This window comes from Mytilus edulis, chromosome 11, assembly GCF_963676685.1.
Source record: "Mytilus edulis chromosome 11, xbMytEdul2.2, whole genome shotgun sequence".
NCBI lineage: Eukaryota > Metazoa > Mollusca > Bivalvia > Mytilida > Mytilidae > Mytilus > Mytilus edulis.
In genome coordinates this window covers 65,856,241-65,875,080 of record NC_092354.1, presented here as the reverse complement: position 1 = coordinate 65,875,080, position 18,840 = coordinate 65,856,241, and the positions used below count along the sequence as shown (strand labels likewise).

At 32.8% G+C, this 18,840-nt stretch overlaps 1 protein-coding gene across 1 annotated transcript in view; it reads right to left on the bottom strand.

Moving 5' to 3' along the window:
• Positions 1 to 242: 242 nt before the first annotated feature.
• LOC139494493 (serine/threonine-protein phosphatase 6 regulatory ankyrin repeat subunit B-like) overlaps positions 243 to 18,840 on the bottom strand; it is a 29,881-nt gene continuing 11,283 nt past the window's right edge. The window contains exons 3-10 of the mRNA XM_071282653.1: positions 17,790 to 17,882; positions 15,537 to 15,749; positions 14,071 to 14,169; positions 13,119 to 13,187; positions 6,561 to 6,659; positions 6,141 to 6,239; positions 4,432 to 4,530; positions 243 to 356 (exon numbers count right to left, since the gene is read on the bottom strand). Of these exons, the coding sequence (XP_071138754.1) occupies positions 243 to 356; positions 4,432 to 4,530; positions 6,141 to 6,239; positions 6,561 to 6,659; positions 13,119 to 13,187; positions 14,071 to 14,169; positions 15,537 to 15,596 (639 nt within the window). The 5' untranslated portion in view covers positions 15,597 to 15,749; positions 17,790 to 17,882. The remainder of the gene's footprint in view (positions 357 to 4,431; positions 4,531 to 6,140; positions 6,240 to 6,560; positions 6,660 to 13,118; positions 13,188 to 14,070; positions 14,170 to 15,536; positions 15,750 to 17,789; positions 17,883 to 18,840) is intronic.

Here is an 18,840-nt window from a genome sequence, read left to right as displayed (position 1 = left end):
AATATCAAATGGTCGTCCCCTTACTTATTCCTATTTTCAAATGGTTAAGTTAATGAGTATGTGCGAATAAAATATGTCGAGTTACTCAAATAGAAATACAAAGTTACATCGCGAACCTATCTACATTTATGTTTTTCTTTTTTTTTATATGTATTTGGAATTGCTCATAAAATCATTAGATAATGTGCATCATTTATAATTAATAAGACAACAAAGGTGAAAGTTCCACATATACGTTTAATTTAATTATGGCTTACCTTATCATTTTTTGATGACAAATTTGCACCGAGACTAACCAAAACTTGCACCACATTATTGTGTTCGTAGCTAGCTGCTTGGTGTAACGGTGAGTCACCCTAAAACATAATTTTGATTAATTCACAGTTGGCTTCAGTACGATATCAAACGGTTATACAATATAACAACGGTACAAACTATAATAACTATCTTTAGTAAATAAACTCATCATAGATACACGGATAATACAGGACAGATAAAGATCAGCAATGATCCGAAAAGACAGTAACAAAAGAACACGAAAATGCTTTCAGTCTATATATGTGACAATGACAATACATATATACACATTTTTTCAGGTAATTTAAAGTCCTTTTAGGGATTTCGGCTCAGGATAAATGTATTTATAGAATAGTCCCTTGCTTTAATTCTTCTCTTCTCAGGAATACATTACCTTAACTGTATTTGACCCAACTTTAAGTCATGATTTTGGTCCATAATGATTTTCAACTTTTTTGTTTTGGCCTTTTTAACTTTTTTATTTGAGCGTCACTGATGGGTCTTTTGAACACGAAATGCCCGTCTGGTGCAAATATAAAATTACTATCATGGTATCTATGATAAGATTATTTATTTATCGATCTGTGCCAAACAATAACACGAATAAATATCAGATTGTCTTAAAACAAAAACTGAAATGTATTTATTTCGTTAGTCTGAAAACTCATCTCTTAATGCACCCCATCTGGAACGCTCAGTCAAACATTTTGAATTATAGAATGTAAAAAAAATGTAGTAATTTTTTAAACTTTATAACAAAAGAATAAAATTGAGAATGGGAATGGTTAATGTGTGAAAGAGACAACAACCCGACCATAGAGCAGACAACAGCTGAAGGCCAACAATGTAAATTCAATGCAGCAAGAAACACCCGGAGGCGTCCTTCAGCTCGCCCCTAACAAATATGTCCTAGTGCAGTTATAATGGACGTCATACTGAACTCCAATTCATACAAATTAAACTAACATTAAAACACGTACAAGACTAACAAAGGCCAGGGGCTCCTGACTCGGGTCAGGCGTAAAATTGCGGCGGAGTTAAACGTGTATCCCCCTTTACCTCTAACCAATGTATAAAAAAAAACGTACAACAAGAAACACAGAGACAAATAAAGAACAGGTAGTTGCATCTAAAGTCCACTTTGTCTGATGTTGGTGGAACCTTAATTTTTTAACTAATCAATTTGGAAGTATGAAATAGTATGTGTATAGGATATACATTTCCCAACTTATTCGATGTTCTAGAGCATGCAGCTCCTACTCGAACTTTGTAAAACGTCACCAGTGTATGAGCAGAAAGTTGATGAACCAGGGGTATGCCAAAGAATGTCTCGTCCTTTTTCTTAAAAAGTTCATCGGAAGGTACCAAGACCTTGCATGTTGATAATAACTTTGTATCAACTTTACAAATAATACATGATGGTTTTGATGTATAGATTATGTGTACTGACATTGTTTATAATCTTAACTACGTGTTGTATTGTTTTTTTTTTCAATATAAATATTACTTTTACTGTTTTGTCTGTTTTATGTGATATATATTTGATGTGGCTAGGTGCTTATACATCTCGTCAATGTCTTTGTATTATCTTTCATTTTTGCTGGTGTGTTTTGTATGTTCCAGACCGTATGAGTATTTGGACTGTATGCGTATGGTCTGGACCGTATGTGTACTTTTTCAAAATACTCATACAGTCGGACCGTACGCGTAAGGTATGACTTATATAAAGAAGTTGGTCAATTTTATTCGATACAAATGCATATAACAGATCAACATAACTTAACTCTCAAATTAATATAAAAAAGTTCAATTTTAATTGAAATAAAAGCTTTATATTTAAACTTTAATTTTTTTTTACCCTAATTGTAATTTAAAATCTGTTAATCTAAAAGTATTTAGCATGTCGATTTGTAATACAGTTATTGAATTATGATCACTGAAATTGAAGATATCAAAGTAAATATAATGTGGGAGGACAATACTAAGCAACTTTACAAATAAATGCAAACGCAAAGGAACATGTATGAACTGCAAACATAAAAATGTAAAAAATATTACGTAACTTGTGTCATAGATCTATGGCGAGCGTACCAAAATAGGATTCAGATATACAATTAAACACATATTTAATTTCAATTGTTCGTTTGTTCATTTTATTCATCTAATTGTAATAATAACAATTTGTTAAACTTAAAATAAAGATTGTGATAAATGTTTGTTTATATTTAACCCATATGATCCAATAACATGTATAATCAGCTCGTACTGGACCATATGAGTATACTCATACGGTCCGACCGTACGCGTATGGTCGGACAATACGAGTATACGTATACGGTTCTTGTTTCTTACAACGTCACACTGTACTTTTAAAGATCCCGTCATTATGTTATTGTTCTGGTATATGTCGTTAGGTTATTGTTCTATTATAAATTTGACAATACTTTGAACGACAAACGACAAAATTATTTCACTCTTGTATAAGTATTAAGCATATAGGGATTCTTAGAAATTCTAAAGAACTGCTGAATAATCTTTAATCTCGGTCTGTTTCTGAAATCAATTCTACATAACTTTTGATTTTATATCCCTGCATACCACCATTCCCTGTGTGAAATTATAATTGTTTTGCATAGACATTGAACAACAAATTTTCTTGTATGTGACGTTTGAATTTTGTAACGCCCAACACGCGAAACAAGAAATGTGTTTGTTAATTTAATAGATGCTTTTTGTGTTTTTTATAAATGTTTGTTTTTCTTGCGATTGTAACAGTGATGACTGCTGTAACCATATTTTGACTTCATCGTTATTAAAATAACGGAATTTGATGCAACTGTCATAAAAGTGAGTGGTTTAGCGCTATAAAACCAGGTTCAATTCACCATTTTCCACATAAGAAATGCCTGTACCAAGTCAGGAATATGACAGTTGTTATCCCTTTCTTTTGATGTGTTGAAGCTCTTGATTTTGCCACTTGATAAGAATTTATATCTAGAAATTGACCATGAGGGTCGGTTGAAAACAAACCTTTACGGCAAAAAATATGGTTTCAGCTTCCCAAGACTGAAAAGTCAAATCACAAAAATACTGAAATTAGAGGAAAATCAATTCGGAAAGTCCATAATCACATGGCAAAATCAAATAACAAAACACATCAAAAACGAATGGACAAGAACTGTCATATTCATAGTGAGGCATTGGGAAGCTGAAATCATCACTTTGTAATTTTTACGGACGCGACCACGAATCGATTGACCGTAATGGAATATCTGTTATATTATGATATCGGATATTTTCCTTATGTCGTTACTACAATACCGTTCCCTTTTCACAAATGTGACCTCCCGAATTACACTTGTTACCTTTATTTGTGACATGTTTACCTATTACGTTTGTTTGTTTTGTTCACGCATCATTGTCAATATTATTAAATTTGATGTGACTGTGGTACAACTGAAAATGCCTGTACCAAGTCAGGAATACGACAGTTGTTTTCCCGTCATTTGATGTGTTTTATCTTTTGATTTTGCCATTTGATTAGGGACTTTCCGTTTTGAATTTTCTTCGGAGGTCAGTATTGTTGTGACTTTACTTTTTATATCATGTCATGAATGAATTACCGCATTTGATCGTTTGAAAGTTTTTGAATTGCCAGTATAATTAATTTGCATGATCATTGTACAAAATAAAAAGAGAAACGATATTCAACACTCAAAAATGACGCAGAAATTGCATAGTCTTGACAAAAAAAAAAACACAACGAAATATCAAACAAAATCACAATACACACCATGCAAAGAAGTGCCGGGCCACTACAGCAATATGGCAAATGACACGTAATGATAATTGAATCATGCTCCAAATGTATCACCGTTGTGTTGATCATAGGTATTTGGCGCTAATCCTCAATTTAGGGCAAAACTTAAAATAGCAAAAATGTCTATCTCCGAGGAAAATCCAAATCGAAAAGTCACTCATCAAAATTCGTTATCAAAAACTCTAACACATATAACGAATAAAAAACAACCGTCATTTATCTGACATGGTACAGCCTTTCCGTATGTAGAAATCATAATCAAATTTATTTCATATTCAAAGAAAACACTGTGTCTGTATATGTGGGATTCTTACTTTGTTATTAGTTGCTGAAATATTGGCACCAAACCGAACTAAATGTTCAACTGTGTTCATCCTACCATGTTTGGCTGCTTGATGTAGAGGAGTTTCGCCCTAAAAATGTAAAATTTGAGAAAATTTGTAACGCTTTACTATCTAACAGGTGTCAATAGAAAAGAAATAATACAGTTGGATGGGAAGCATAGCACACATTCAGTGTCTTGTATGGCTTCAAATTTGAGAAGACGATATGATTGTTTATGATTGATCATGTCGTTAATCTCATACATCGTGTCATTTTATATGTTTGTATAGTTCAGAACATTGATTTAGTGAAAGGGAATTATAATCAATGTCTACAAGAAGTCTTTCTAGCTAGTAGTTCATTGTTAATTCATGTCATTTTGCTTAGTTTCTTTTGTTTCTTATTCTAACATCGGACTCGGACTTTTCATAATTTAGTTTAACTGTGCATATAGCTATGTGTTTGTTAAATCTACATGGTAAAGTTATATACTAGAACTAGGAGAGATGAGATCTCACTTAACATGTTTTCACTCTTATTTACTTACATTTTTTTGAATATGGAACAACTTCATGCATACTTCAACATCAAATTACCTACACTCATCTTTATATTTCCAGCAGTTCCTTTGATGAAATATTAAGTAAAAAAAGTGCCCGACCATTTAAATAATAAACAAATAGCCTAGGGTAAACAGATTACCATACAACATCTGTCCAAGAAACATGATCGTTTAAAAGACACAGCAATTTAAAAGGGATGCATTTGCGTATGTAACAGCAATATCATTTACTTACATTGTGTTCAAAACAATTGTATATCAATCATTTTGCCATAATGATACACGTTAAAATACATGGATTTTTAACGCGTTTGATACTATTTTCTGACATGAATGTGATATTCTAATAGAAATTCCATTCGCGTTTTTATAGGTATGGTTATGGCAAAATATTGATTCTTCAATCATCTCAAATGATCGGTATTGTTACTGTTCTGTCTCCGTTATTACACGTTCTGACCGTACTGTAAATTACTTGAACGTTTGGAGTTGTCTCCCATTTACTTACTTTTGATTTTGTTTACATCTTGGACATCATGGAAATTTGTTGCTATATGTCAGCGTTGTGTAAGTAGTATACGACATCATACATTTATTAGAACTTCTCTCATGTATATGGACAAAATCAGTCATGCATAATCGTTTTAAATTATGCTTCCTTTGGACCAGGCAACCAAAATGCTTCCGACCCTCTTTGAACCTACAAAAACTTACCACAAACTATTACCGGAGCATACTTACCTTATAAACCGTTGTACAAATTGGTTTATTATACTTACCTGAACTATTTACCCGCTTTTTTGTGAAATATTGTGACACAGTGAAACAATTTATGGAACGCCAATTTAACACTAACAGTTTATAAAATATAGACATTTGCCTTATTGTATGTTTTATAAATGAAAACGAGTCTTTTATGTTTACTTATAAGGTTCTTTTTATATTTTGTAGCTTTTTACCATAAAGTTTGAGGAATAAAGCATTTAAACTCAACTGGTTAGCTTACTATTATTGCAAGCGAGTTTGTGACAGACAGTACAGTTACAAACTAGTAGTATTTGACAGTAATATGTTACACGAGAAACAAAATTAGAAAGTCCCACGTCAAATAGTAATTCAAATTTAAACACGACTTACCTCATCATTAATAGCTGACAAATTGGCTCCTAGACTAGCCAATGTTTTAACCATATTGCATTTCCCTTGGCTTGCTACTTGATGTAAAGGCGAGTCACCCTAAAACAATTGTTTTATTTATGCATGTGTTAAGGCAATATCATCGCAGTATTTCAAGTTAGCATTTCACGAGTAAAATATCTTTTACAGAACTAGTCGAAACTATTGGCTATGCACTTCAATTTGTTTCAAGACTTACTAGTAAAAGTCAAATTGGAAAACTTTTTTTTTATTTTACGTTTTAGTTTTGTAGCCTTACCAACTATGATTCACTGATTATGAAACCATGTAGTAATTATATATGATTTTTGTGCTACATAAAAAAAAACATAAGTAATTAAATGCAAGATTCACGTTGAAAAAGTATTTAAAATGGCTTACTCTCTCATTTTTAACTGACAACTTGGCACCAAGGCTAACCAGAACTTGCACTACGTTATCCTGATCGTTGCTGGCTGCTTGATGCAATGGTGAGTCACCCTTTAAAAGTAATATATACAGTATGATGATTTTTGGTAGAAATGAATATTTAACGTCAGCGCAGACATATATCATTATAAATTCATAGTATTTATATGCCTTTAAAAATAAAATAGCATCCTGATATTATACCACAAAGATGAATAGATTATCATTCCTAGATACTTAAAAATACTTTCTGTATTATGTTATTTTAGGTGTCTAATACCTACGAAAAGGTAACACCTCCTAAAACATGTAAAGCGAAACATGATTTTTATTGTTATAATTAAAGGAGAGGAAAAGACGTCTGGCTAAACTATGCTCTTTTGTCGTAGAAGTTTGAGCATAAAGGTATAAATTCTAGCCCTCGAGTCTTTGTTTATTTGTTTCTATACTGACATGTTTGTAAGCAAAAAAAAAGTACTCCATTCAAAAATGGAAAAAAAAACATTCCATTAATTCGACATGAAAAATATAAATATTTTTAATTGGGAAAACTAACTGCCAAATCTATATTTTCTAACGAAACACAAAGTAAATGCTTCTGATTTTGGACAAGCACGTGCAGAATAAGACGGAGATTAAACATGTCGTAGAGCGCCCAACCCTGCCTTAGCCGGGACAGTGGTGCAACAGCACAACATAAGAACAAACTAAAGAAATCAGTTCAAAAACAATTGTTCTAACAACAAAACAAAACCACTTAGTATAACTGAGAGTACTTGAAGATACTGACAGCTGGTTCAATGCACAATCATCATTGTAGTCCGGCCGATTGGTGCAGATATAGGGCAGAATTGCTCACTTGATGAGGAAAGCATGAAACTTTGCACAGTAGTTCTTGGTCATATACCCTTTGATTTTAGCTATGGACCCACTCTGAAAAATTCAATATGACTGCCATATTCAAGATGGCGGAAACACGTTAAAAATAGCAAGAATATCCGTAAGGTATTCTATATAATTTCGGAAATTAAAGTAATGAATCTTTTAAAATGATCTTCATGTTTTTGAATTTGTTATCAATTAATTTTGAAATATAAAAAAAATAATTTGGTTATTTCTATAACGCATACATTTGCAAATATGGCTGCATATACAAAAACAAAAAGTGAAATTCAAAATGTTAATCAATATGTTACATGTTATTGTAATTGTTCTTTAAACGCTTTAAGTTTTAATGGTTGGAATGAAATATATTGAAGCGATTCGATTGAAAGTTAATATAAGTAGGTTAAATGTGTTGGAATATTAGGTAACTTATCTGAACTTTGAGGCAGTGCCGAGGGCACCTTGTCTCGTGTCTCTTCAATGCAACGTCTTACGTCACTTATCGCGTTTTCATCTGCCGTCCCCACTACATCGCCAAACTATTCTATTTAATCAATAGGCGTACCTTTCTTCAGGCGCATTAGACGATTGCCATCATTTAAAATAGTTAAGGGGCAACTATTTCCTTTTCCGACTACGTGCGAAACCAATTCGCAACTAGTCAGCGAGTATGGTCCTAAAATGCACTCCTGGTTAGCACTTTTATTAGTTTAAACGGTCTGAGGGATGGTTCGTTTTATGCAAATTTGCTGAGTTTAAATCTCGTTTCCACTGTTAACAAATGCCGCATTTATCACTTTATTGTTGATGCTGAGTGTGGGAGTACTCAGATTTATCACTGCGCTCAGTTTGTTCAAAATAGCTAGCATAAGATCGTCTGTTAATGGCTCTTAACACACATCTAATTGTATGTTTACTCTATCACTGTCGAGTGTCGTTCTTTATAATCTTCCCAATAACAAGCTGTTCACCAAAGCCATGTAGCGTAACGATCTCCAAATCTCCATTATCTGCCGGAATTAATTTCTCATTTACTAATGTTATCATTGCAGCAGTGTCCACAACCATGCTCAATTTCTGGTCATGTATAGTACCTCGTACTGCTAAGCTCTTTAAAATGGTTCGTCTGATGACAATATAGGAGGGGTAGCGCTTTGATCTAATCTGTATCCTGGTGAAGTTAATTGACCGTTGTCTGAAATAACCGGGATTTTTGGAGTTTGTCCGTGGAGATGCTAATCTTTGTCCTTGATGACTTTATTATCTCTGTCTTAGTGGGGGTGTTGCTGGTCGATGTGCATTAAACTTGGGTGTATTTCTATCTGGCGATCTACCGCGATTGTATTGCTCAGGAGATTTACCACGTGTATATTGATCAGGTGATCTTCCATGATTATTTGATCAGAAGGAACAAGGTTATATTGATCAGCCAATCCAGGTTATGCTGATTAGTTGAAAGCATAACATCAGCTAGTTTTGTGACAACTTGTTTTAGTTAATGCACCTCATTTTCCAAGGATTTCTCATATTTCCTTTATCGGTTGGTGATACTGCGCCATCAGTAAAGTAGACTTGCCGATCACCATAATTGGCACTTTTTGATCCATATATCGCCATCTGGCTGGCTTTTGAGGTTTTCAATTGTTTTAACGCCTTGTTGAATATTTCTAGGTTCCTCTCTATTACATGGCTTGCAGACTCTTTGTCTTTTAAATTACATCTTCGAAGGAATGCTTCGGTTCCAATCTGGTTTGATCGTCTTCCTTGTTGAAGCGCTGCTCAGCTCAAATACTTTTCTTTAGGCCTTGGAATCATCATCTGTGTTTACCTTGTGAGCGTACTCCAAGCCAACATCGGCCTGACAATCTGGGAGCCTACACACTTTGTTCCTGTTTTTCCATTGTCATCTACCAGCAGTTCGTTCAAATTGGTAAATGAACGCCTTCCAATTCAATTTGGATCCTCTTCAATTGAGTATTTCCATTTTTGGGAGCTGTAGGCTTCGGTTCCGGTCTCTTGCACCGAGATTTCTTGCCATCGAGTATATTTTCTCTCGAATGAGAAGTCTGAAGACGAGCTGTTACCACACTCTTTTGGTTTCATCTGCCCTTTCCTGGATCGGTCAGTGGAGTCAGCTTGCTGTTATGGAAAGTCTGTTAGAGCTCCAGGAGCTGACGAGGTTGTTATAAGTGGAGTGATAAATTTGGGAGGAGGATTTGCCATTGACTCGACGGGGATGGTACCGTAAGTAGGCACTGCAGTCAGCATTGGAGATGCTAGTTGTTGGAAGTTACACTGCTGTTTAAATGCACTTTGGAATTGAATCGTGTCTCCTTCCTCAGTTGTTGTCAGCTTGTCCATCCGTCTCACCACAACATTGACTATCTTATTGGTCTGATCATCAATTCCGCCAAGCAATTACCACTAGCCTTGTGGTCTATCCTGTCTACAGACTGCTGACGTTGCTGAGATATTGCTGTTCGTTATTAATATTCATTGCCTCTTTCTGTTTAGCTTGCATCGTAAGGAGATAAACACATATTTTCTTAATTAGCGCTTCGCTCTGTTTTATATTGCGGTTAGTCTCAGCTGTTCTTTAAACATTATATTTCCTAATAGTTACTTCTTAGTTGTCCTCTGTTAAAGCGTCTTCAGTAGTGGGTGTGTAAATATCCTAAAGTGAATCAGTTTCTGGCATTTCAATGTTCTTGTCCTTGTTGTCCTCAACTCCTGCCATTTTACTGATATGTGTTAAACTTTAAATGATTCTCAATTCACAGTTTAATATCTCAAATTGCTAATTATTGCGACATAAGAAATAAAATAGGCACTGAATATTTTTTGGGGCAGAATAATCCCAAATCACAGCTTGTATGTGTGAATCAAGACAACAAATAGTGCAGCTTTTAATGAAAGCTACTACAGCAGCTTTTTATGAAAGCTACTACTTTGTGTATGAAATGACAAGCCAGGCAAAATCAAAAAGGGCAGAACTGGGACAAAGACTTAATGATATTATTCATCAATAAAATGCTTAAATTTAGGTCAATAATGAATATTTGCTTATTTTTCAAGGCGGCCATTTTGAAAATAGCCGCCATTTTGAATTTCAAAGATAGATCAAAACAAAATCTTGCTTAATACACCAAAACATTCAAATTTGTTGATTTTTGTGCTTCCAGCATCAAATCCACTGTGATTTGTGCAATACTGGAAAATATTTTAGAATGTATGGCAGCCATCTTGAAATAAGCCGCCATATTGAATGTTGAGGGTGGGTCCATAGCTAATATTGCTTAGTACACAAAAATGTACCATCATGCAAAATTTGGTGCTTTCCTCATTATTTGAGCAATTTTTTCACCGATCGGCCGGACTATTGTTCAATTAGTACACTTCAAACATCTACTAGATTGTGTGTAAAAAAGTCATTAACAGTCGAAAAAAAAACAATGTTTCCATTTTTACTATAAAATGTCAAAGTTACATATTAATAATAAATAAATAAGCAATTAAAAAATACGAAGTAACTGTTCCTATTTCACAAGTTGTTTAGATTATAGTGGACAAAAGTACAAATAAACAAATACAACTGTACATGTTTCTTTGAGGCAAAACATATTTAGATATCGTAGTAAATTACAAAATGATAAGAGAAATATTCAGTCAAAGTCAACAAGAACTTAAACAGTCATTGTTGTTAGATGTATTTCTATTTGAATCAATCTGATGAGTTAAATGTATAACCATTTATATTTATTGTGCTGAATCCTATTGAGTGGTAACGGCAACACTAGTATAATGCTGTTCGTAAGTCATAAATCGATCGAGAGAAACAAATCCGGGTTACAAACTGAAACCAAGGCAATTGTCGATAAAGTCTAAACAGTACTTAATATTAACAAGACAGGCAGGACAACCCTCTTTCTGTGTGCCTGAATTGATATTTCCAATTAAATGACATACGTCTCTTAATGAAACTACTGATCTGATGAACGATACAAGTTATATGGTTTTCTGCTGACCACCTACGGACCCATAGAGGGTTGGTTAAATTCATAGGGGGTATGCCGTACCTATGTATTCGAAGAGGGTACAAATGTATGTAGTAAACGAATTTATTGCACGCAGGACTTTTCCTATTGCGTTTTGTAGAAAAAATAAACAATGAAATACAACAATATAAAAAAGAATATGTGGTATGATTGCCAATGAGACAACTATTGTCCACAAGTGACCACAAAAACACAGACATTAACAACTATTGGTCACCGTACGGCCTTTAACAATGAGCAAATTCCATACCGCATAGTCAGCTAGAATATGCCCCGATATGACTATGTAAAACAATTCAAACGAGACAAGTAACTGCCTTATTTATATATAAAAATAAAAATGTTTACCCTGACAGACACATGGTTTGTTAACATTAACTCTGACGTAGAATCGGACGTTTGAAGTACATCAGTTGATTAGAATATAAACGTCACACAGGTATAGAGATAGAATAAATTTATCTTTCAAAGTATGAGCAGAATATAGTCTAAAGTTCTGTTAGGCATATCTTCTGCAGAATCTAATTGAGAAGTTTCCCTTGTCCTTCTTATTGCTTGTCTATATGCTATTTTTCTGAAAAACAGCCACGTCATTATTTATCAAAGAAACACAAAAGGACATATAGACAAATTACAAGCAAATATGAAAAAAGAATACAAAAAATATAATAGAACAATAACAGGATGTATAAGTAAACATTTAAAATGTCCCTATCAGTCCAGTATATTTTTTTTAATAAAAGAGTTATCACCCCTTAAATGGCTTAGTTGGAAAAATTGATTCTAAAACACAAATACTTGTTATTTTTTTTTAATATTTTGGATAAATCAATAAGTCAGCAAGTTTTCTTCATATATATAAACACCATAACCGATAAAATTCCACATATGTCTACAAATTTGCTGATTTTGGCAAATAACTAGATTGATTGTGCACTGCGATAGTACAATTTAAAATGGCGGTATACCATGTACCTACCTGAAGGAATGACTGTTATAACTCTTCTGTCTATGGAGAAATAACATCAGCAATGTAGTGCACACTGAATGTTTCGCGTAGAGGGTTGTTTAAGTGTACCACACATGTTTTATGTTATTTCGAATAGACAGAACAAATATTACAGTCCTTTCCTATAGTTCAATTCTAAATTTCTTTTTAAGGCAAGGTAAATCATGGTAAAAACGTTGATGACGTCACAGTCATATGACAAAATTACATCCATGAGCTGATAAACTAAACACTGTTAACCACTCAGAAGACGCGCTACATTCAAAATAAAAACACATTAACAGTGCATTTAGCAGTTTACAAAAAAGAAATACAAGATGAACAGAAATCCATTCATGAGAAGTACACAAATTATTCAACAGCATGTATCAGATATATATATACTGCATGATGAATGGTCAACAAAATCATGGTACTAGAAAATTCTGATTGGGGAGGAGGATTAATTATTTTAAATGTGTAAATCAGGGTTTTTAGAAAATAGATAGTGTAACAATAACTGATGACCTCGCATGAAAGTTTTACTGATACAGCCATTTACAAGAACTTTCTATATTTATTTCATTTTTACGTTTATCATACCTGTTCCATTTTGCTATACCAAATTGAATTTCTGCATTTGTCTTCGAGTAAATGCAGTGGTGTTTTTCCCTGAATATAAAAACAGTATACACATGAATGTTTCAAAGCAAATTTCGGATATTTATGCATTGTTTACCATTATATTTCGAATGTATTAAGCAGTGTCATGATTTTCATACATTTAAAAAGAATACGAGGATGATTTCTCAAAATGAATCTTTTTTATGAAGCTTTTTATTTGCATACAACGTATTCCATTGTAAGTTGTGAGAGAAATTTTAGTACATCATTTACAAATACTACCAAGTTATCACTTGCCGTGAAATTGTAAAATTTAGAAAAAATAACAAATTTATTATTAGGATATTTTCAACATTATACGAAATAAATAACAAAAAATATAGAAAGCAAGGGAATTCGTAAATATATCATTAGTGTAATTTTAACAAGTTTCATGGCACACAATTAAATGTTCAACGTATACATTACATCTTACTACATATTATTATTTGACATGCCAATTGACGGAAATCAGTCAAGCATGATATCTAATAAAATATGTCGTTACGTTTAAGGAATCAACATATACATACATTATTTGAATATAAATGAAATTTCAGAGTATGCAGTTTTGAGATAGTAATTAAAAGAACGTAATGCAAGAAAGACCAACATTTAATTCGGTTAACAGAAAACTTCTGTTTCGTTAAATATTATGACAAATATGATGAAGATAAGATATATAATCATCTATTTTGATGTATTTCTACGTGTATCCATCAGAAGTGTAAAATAAAGTGACAGTTAGGTCCGACATTTTTTTATTTTTTGTTCGAAAATGTCGATATGTCTACAAGTCTTTTCATGCATAACTTTTTTACACATTAGATAAAATGTTAAGAAAGGTATAAACTATAAATTAAATTGTTACTGCTATATAATAAAATCTTACCTTGCGATTTGTAGCTGAACATTTGGCACCGTGACGTATCAAACATTCTGCCGTTTTGAGTTCATCGTGTTTTATGGCCATATGTAAAGGTGTATCACCCTATATAAATACACGAGTTATTACTATAATGTTCTCAAAACCCTTTGATGAAACTTTACATCAATGAAGTGTTAAGTTATACGTCCCATAACATACACTCTGTTCATTTGTATATCAGTTTGGTGACACTGATAGGTGATTAGAAATCCATAGCAATTATAACGGCCATCTTACTTATAACACACATCTTAAAATAGACTGCCCTTATGCAAATTAAAACGTAAGCTCCGCTCGATCAGATGACATAGCATTGGTAATAACACAGATGAATTCTTTTTGTCATGAAGTATCTAAAGATGGAACATTGTAATAACTAGAACATATCCGTGATATCGCGGGTCAGTGACTGAATTAAAGTATATAACTATGCGTATTATCTGATAAAGTCATGCCGATTATAAGATGCACAGTTTTCCCTGCTTTCAAAATCTTTCTGTTTGAACCCGTCGACCTTGAACTTATCAATTATTGGTAACATTAATTATTTGGAAAACAAAAGGGCCTGGAATGGAGTATTTTTTAATCAACAGCATTGTCCTATATTAGTTATAAATCAAGTTGAAATCGTCATGCCGGCTAACTTATTGAAACCTGTACCTAAACGCCTTAATTTAAGTCCAGATTTTTAGTATTCGTATTGTCATCTTAGAAAGTCATACTGATTAAAATACTACAATAGGGAACAATGTGACAATGATTGAATCTAGTAGTGTCAACCCTGTGGTTATGACCCGTGTAAATAGCAAAATCCTAAATACACCGTATGGTGGTGCGTCTGTCATATGCGAAACGTACAGATACGGTTATACGTAACAGGTGAATATACTATTGGTATCGGTATAGGATTCGACCCGGAACTTGTTAATTATTGGCAATATTAAATATGTGGACAACAATTGTGTCTATAGTGGTGTAATTTTTAATCAACACCATTATCCTATTTTAGCTATATATAAAGTTGAATTCTTTGATTTGTCGTTTTTACCCCATGGCGGCTGACGAATTGGACCTCGTTATGTTAGTATTAAATATGTTACAGAAATGTGTTAGTCACAAATAAATTAATACCAGAGACATGATTTTGGGTTTCACAAATATAAGTATAAACATTGTTCATTTTAAACTGAAAATTGATTCAAACAGTAAATTTTATGGAAATATGTATACCTGATTAAACAGGTGTCACCCTAATCTTTAATATTTACAGAAACAATTCATTCTTTATATTTTTTACAGCATTGCAGCTCGTTGCCTGATAAATACCAGTTTTTTAATTAAAGATTAGAACTGGACGATCCTCCTACAATGTTCATGAAAAGTAATTTTCGTCAAAGGTATCTTCTTATTCACATTAATATATCACTTACAGACTCTGTTGAAGCATTCACGTTAGCTTTGTTCCTGATTAAAGTATCTGTGATTTCCATATTTCCATTTATTGCAGCATGGTGCAGAGGAGTAGCTCCCTTTTATATAAAATGCAATAACAATCAATGCAAATAACTTTTTATAACTTACTTACTATGTAATATCATCAAACTATCACACTCAAACACGCCCCCCTGAAGTGGAGTAGGTCTCTGTTATATAAAATACATACAAAATCAAATAATGATATTCATAATCAACATAATATGAGAAATCATCAACTAATAAAACTAAAACCCACAAGAAAAAAAAGAAAATACTTCATAATAGTTATCAAAGGTACCAGGATTATAATTTAGTACGCCAGACGCGCGTTTCGTCTACATAAGACTCATCAGTGACGCTCATATCAAAATATTTATAAAGCCAAATAAGTACAAAGTTGAAGAGCATTGAGGATCCAAAATTCCAAAAAGTTGTGCCAAATACGGCTAAGGTAATCTATGCCTGGGATAAGAAAATCCTTAGTTTTCGAAAAATTCAAAGTTTTGTAAACAGAAAATTTATAAAAATGACCACATTATTGATATTCATGTCAACACCGAAGTGTTAACTACTGGGCTGGTGATACCCTCGGGGACGAAACGTCCACCAGCAGTGGCATCGACCCAGTGGTGTAAATAGTTATCAAAGGTACCAGGATTATAATTTAGTACGCCAGACGCGCGTTTCGTCTACATAAGACTCATCAGTGACGCTCATATTAAAACATGATACTAAACAGATGAAGCATGTAGCAAGGGGGGGGGGGGGGGGGGGAAATAATCATAATCCAAAATTTAATATACAATCAATAGCACAAAAAAAATATCACACAATTTACATTGGGTTCTCCTTCATAATTCTGTTTAAATTTACGAGTGTCAGCATTTAGATTAGCAGTGTTAATGATTAAACATATTTAACATCATCAATGACGTTGCTGCTGCCTCAAAATAGACACAGAAATAACTTTAAAGGCAGTCATTAAAATTATCACATAAACTACTAATATATCCTCCGTAATCTACAAAAACAATGATGTAGGTCTTCAAAGACGTTCTGTACTGCTATGGCAACAATTGGTCTGAACAGGATAAATATCAAAAACTTTCCATTGATTGTTATTTTTATAATTTTAATAATGTATTAATATGGTGGAATTACAAATATAACATTTTCAAAATAATTCAGAAGTTATCAGAAGGGTAGGTATTGTGTTTTCTAGGATTTAAAACACAATTTTATTATTGAAAAAGAGTTTTGCGTTTTCATCGGCCAAAAAGCAAACAAAACTTATATAGTACACAGTATGAAGTACCACTAAAATCGACTATTTATTAGGCTAATGCTGTTCGGATCACATTTTGTTTCTAATCAAATATATTATTGAAATAATAAGTATAAGTTATATATTAGTACAATCCGGGCTAGGGGCATTTCCAATAATGAACAAAATATCAACAATGCTTACTATTTATGGGATGTCATAGAATGTAAAGAATCCAAACCCTATATCATGAGTATATTAAAATTCAATGCTGACGAGATCGACAAAGTAAGCATAAAAGGATTCAACATGACAAAATATAGAAACAGTGTAAACAACAATACCAACATGTCTGATTCATGTACAAAATATTGAACAAATAACATAACATACAGCAAACAATGGTCACTCCTACATGGCTCCGGACTAAGAACAGGCACATACAGAATGGCGCGGGTTGATAAAAATGCAAGTTTCTAAGCCTTATTATTCTGTACAATTACCTAACAGCACAACACAATACAAAGTATGAAGCTATTTTTTACGGAATCTGTTTTTGAAGATTTATATGCAGAAAGTAAATGATATGCCTTAAAATATGTAGAGGTGCATTGAAACAATGAATATTCCTTTCATAATAATTGTATATAAAACAAACTTGATTATGACAATATCTTGAAATATGTAAATACTTGTTTATATCTTATTTACTTTTTTTCATATTCTATACATGACCAGCGTTTATAATAATCTGTGTAGCAAACTACAAAATGCATAGTTAGACTTAATACAAGCCTTTGTTCTGCATGACAATTACTAAATCCGAATATTTAATGTATTTCGTGTTGATGTAAATTAAAGACATATGTTAAATCAGATGGCAATATACTTAAATATTTAAAAGCAATAATGGTATAAACCACATACTAGTATATAAACTTACAATATCACGATCTTGATAATTTGCTGAGGCGCCTCTTGCTAGTAAGTTATTAAGTTTGTCGACGTCTCCTTCGACAGCTGCATTGCAAAGTTTCTATAAAATATATTGTCATGATTTAAATAATACTTAATTCAGGTATAATATTTAAGAAGCAGCATAGATATATGTGCAATATTGTTTTCTTGTCTTGTCTTATATCACTGTGGCTAAACAACACCGGCAAAATTTGCTCGGACTCGATGGTATCTAACATCCGGCCCAATGACGGAACACCAATAGACAAAAGAAAAGTAGGTTTCTCCTAAATTTTTTATTTTTGTCATGATATCGAAGAATATATATACATATACAACTATTTTCTATTGTGAGATGCAATATTTTCTACAACCGTTCTATACATATTAACGGAGAAATAAGTCAAAATGCATGTCAAAATGACGAATTGAGTGAACCTTTGCCTCGAAATTGTTTAATTTCTCGTTAAATTGTTCACATTGTACGGAAAGAAAGGTACGGCAAGATAGATATTGACACGGAGATTGCAAATTTAGTTATTATGAGCATCTCCATAATTGTATCTCTGTGTATGGAACGAAAGAAATGGGTCATGTCAAAATGGAACTGGCCGGTTTCGTCAATGTATACAACCCGGTTTCGTCATAGATTTCAAAATGCATAACCCGGTTTGGTCAAATAAAAAAAATCATAATCGCATTACATTATAATTGATTATTAAACTTCAGCGTTCAAAAGGAGTTGTGTGGTTCGTTGGAAAACAAGTTCGTTCACCGGACAACGGCTTATTATTTATATGAGTCTCAGATTCAAATAAATAATAAGCAAAAACTTGAATTCCTACTCTTATAGAACACAAATATTTTAATTTACTTTGCATTCCGAAATTTTTTAACAGCATATTGAGATTAAAGCTCTCTTAATATGCGTTTACTATACGAGTTATGGGAAAATATGTTGAACATGTTTAAACTTGAAATTAAAGTTTACGGTCTTAAAAATCGAAACACACAATTGATATGTGATTTTCTCGCAC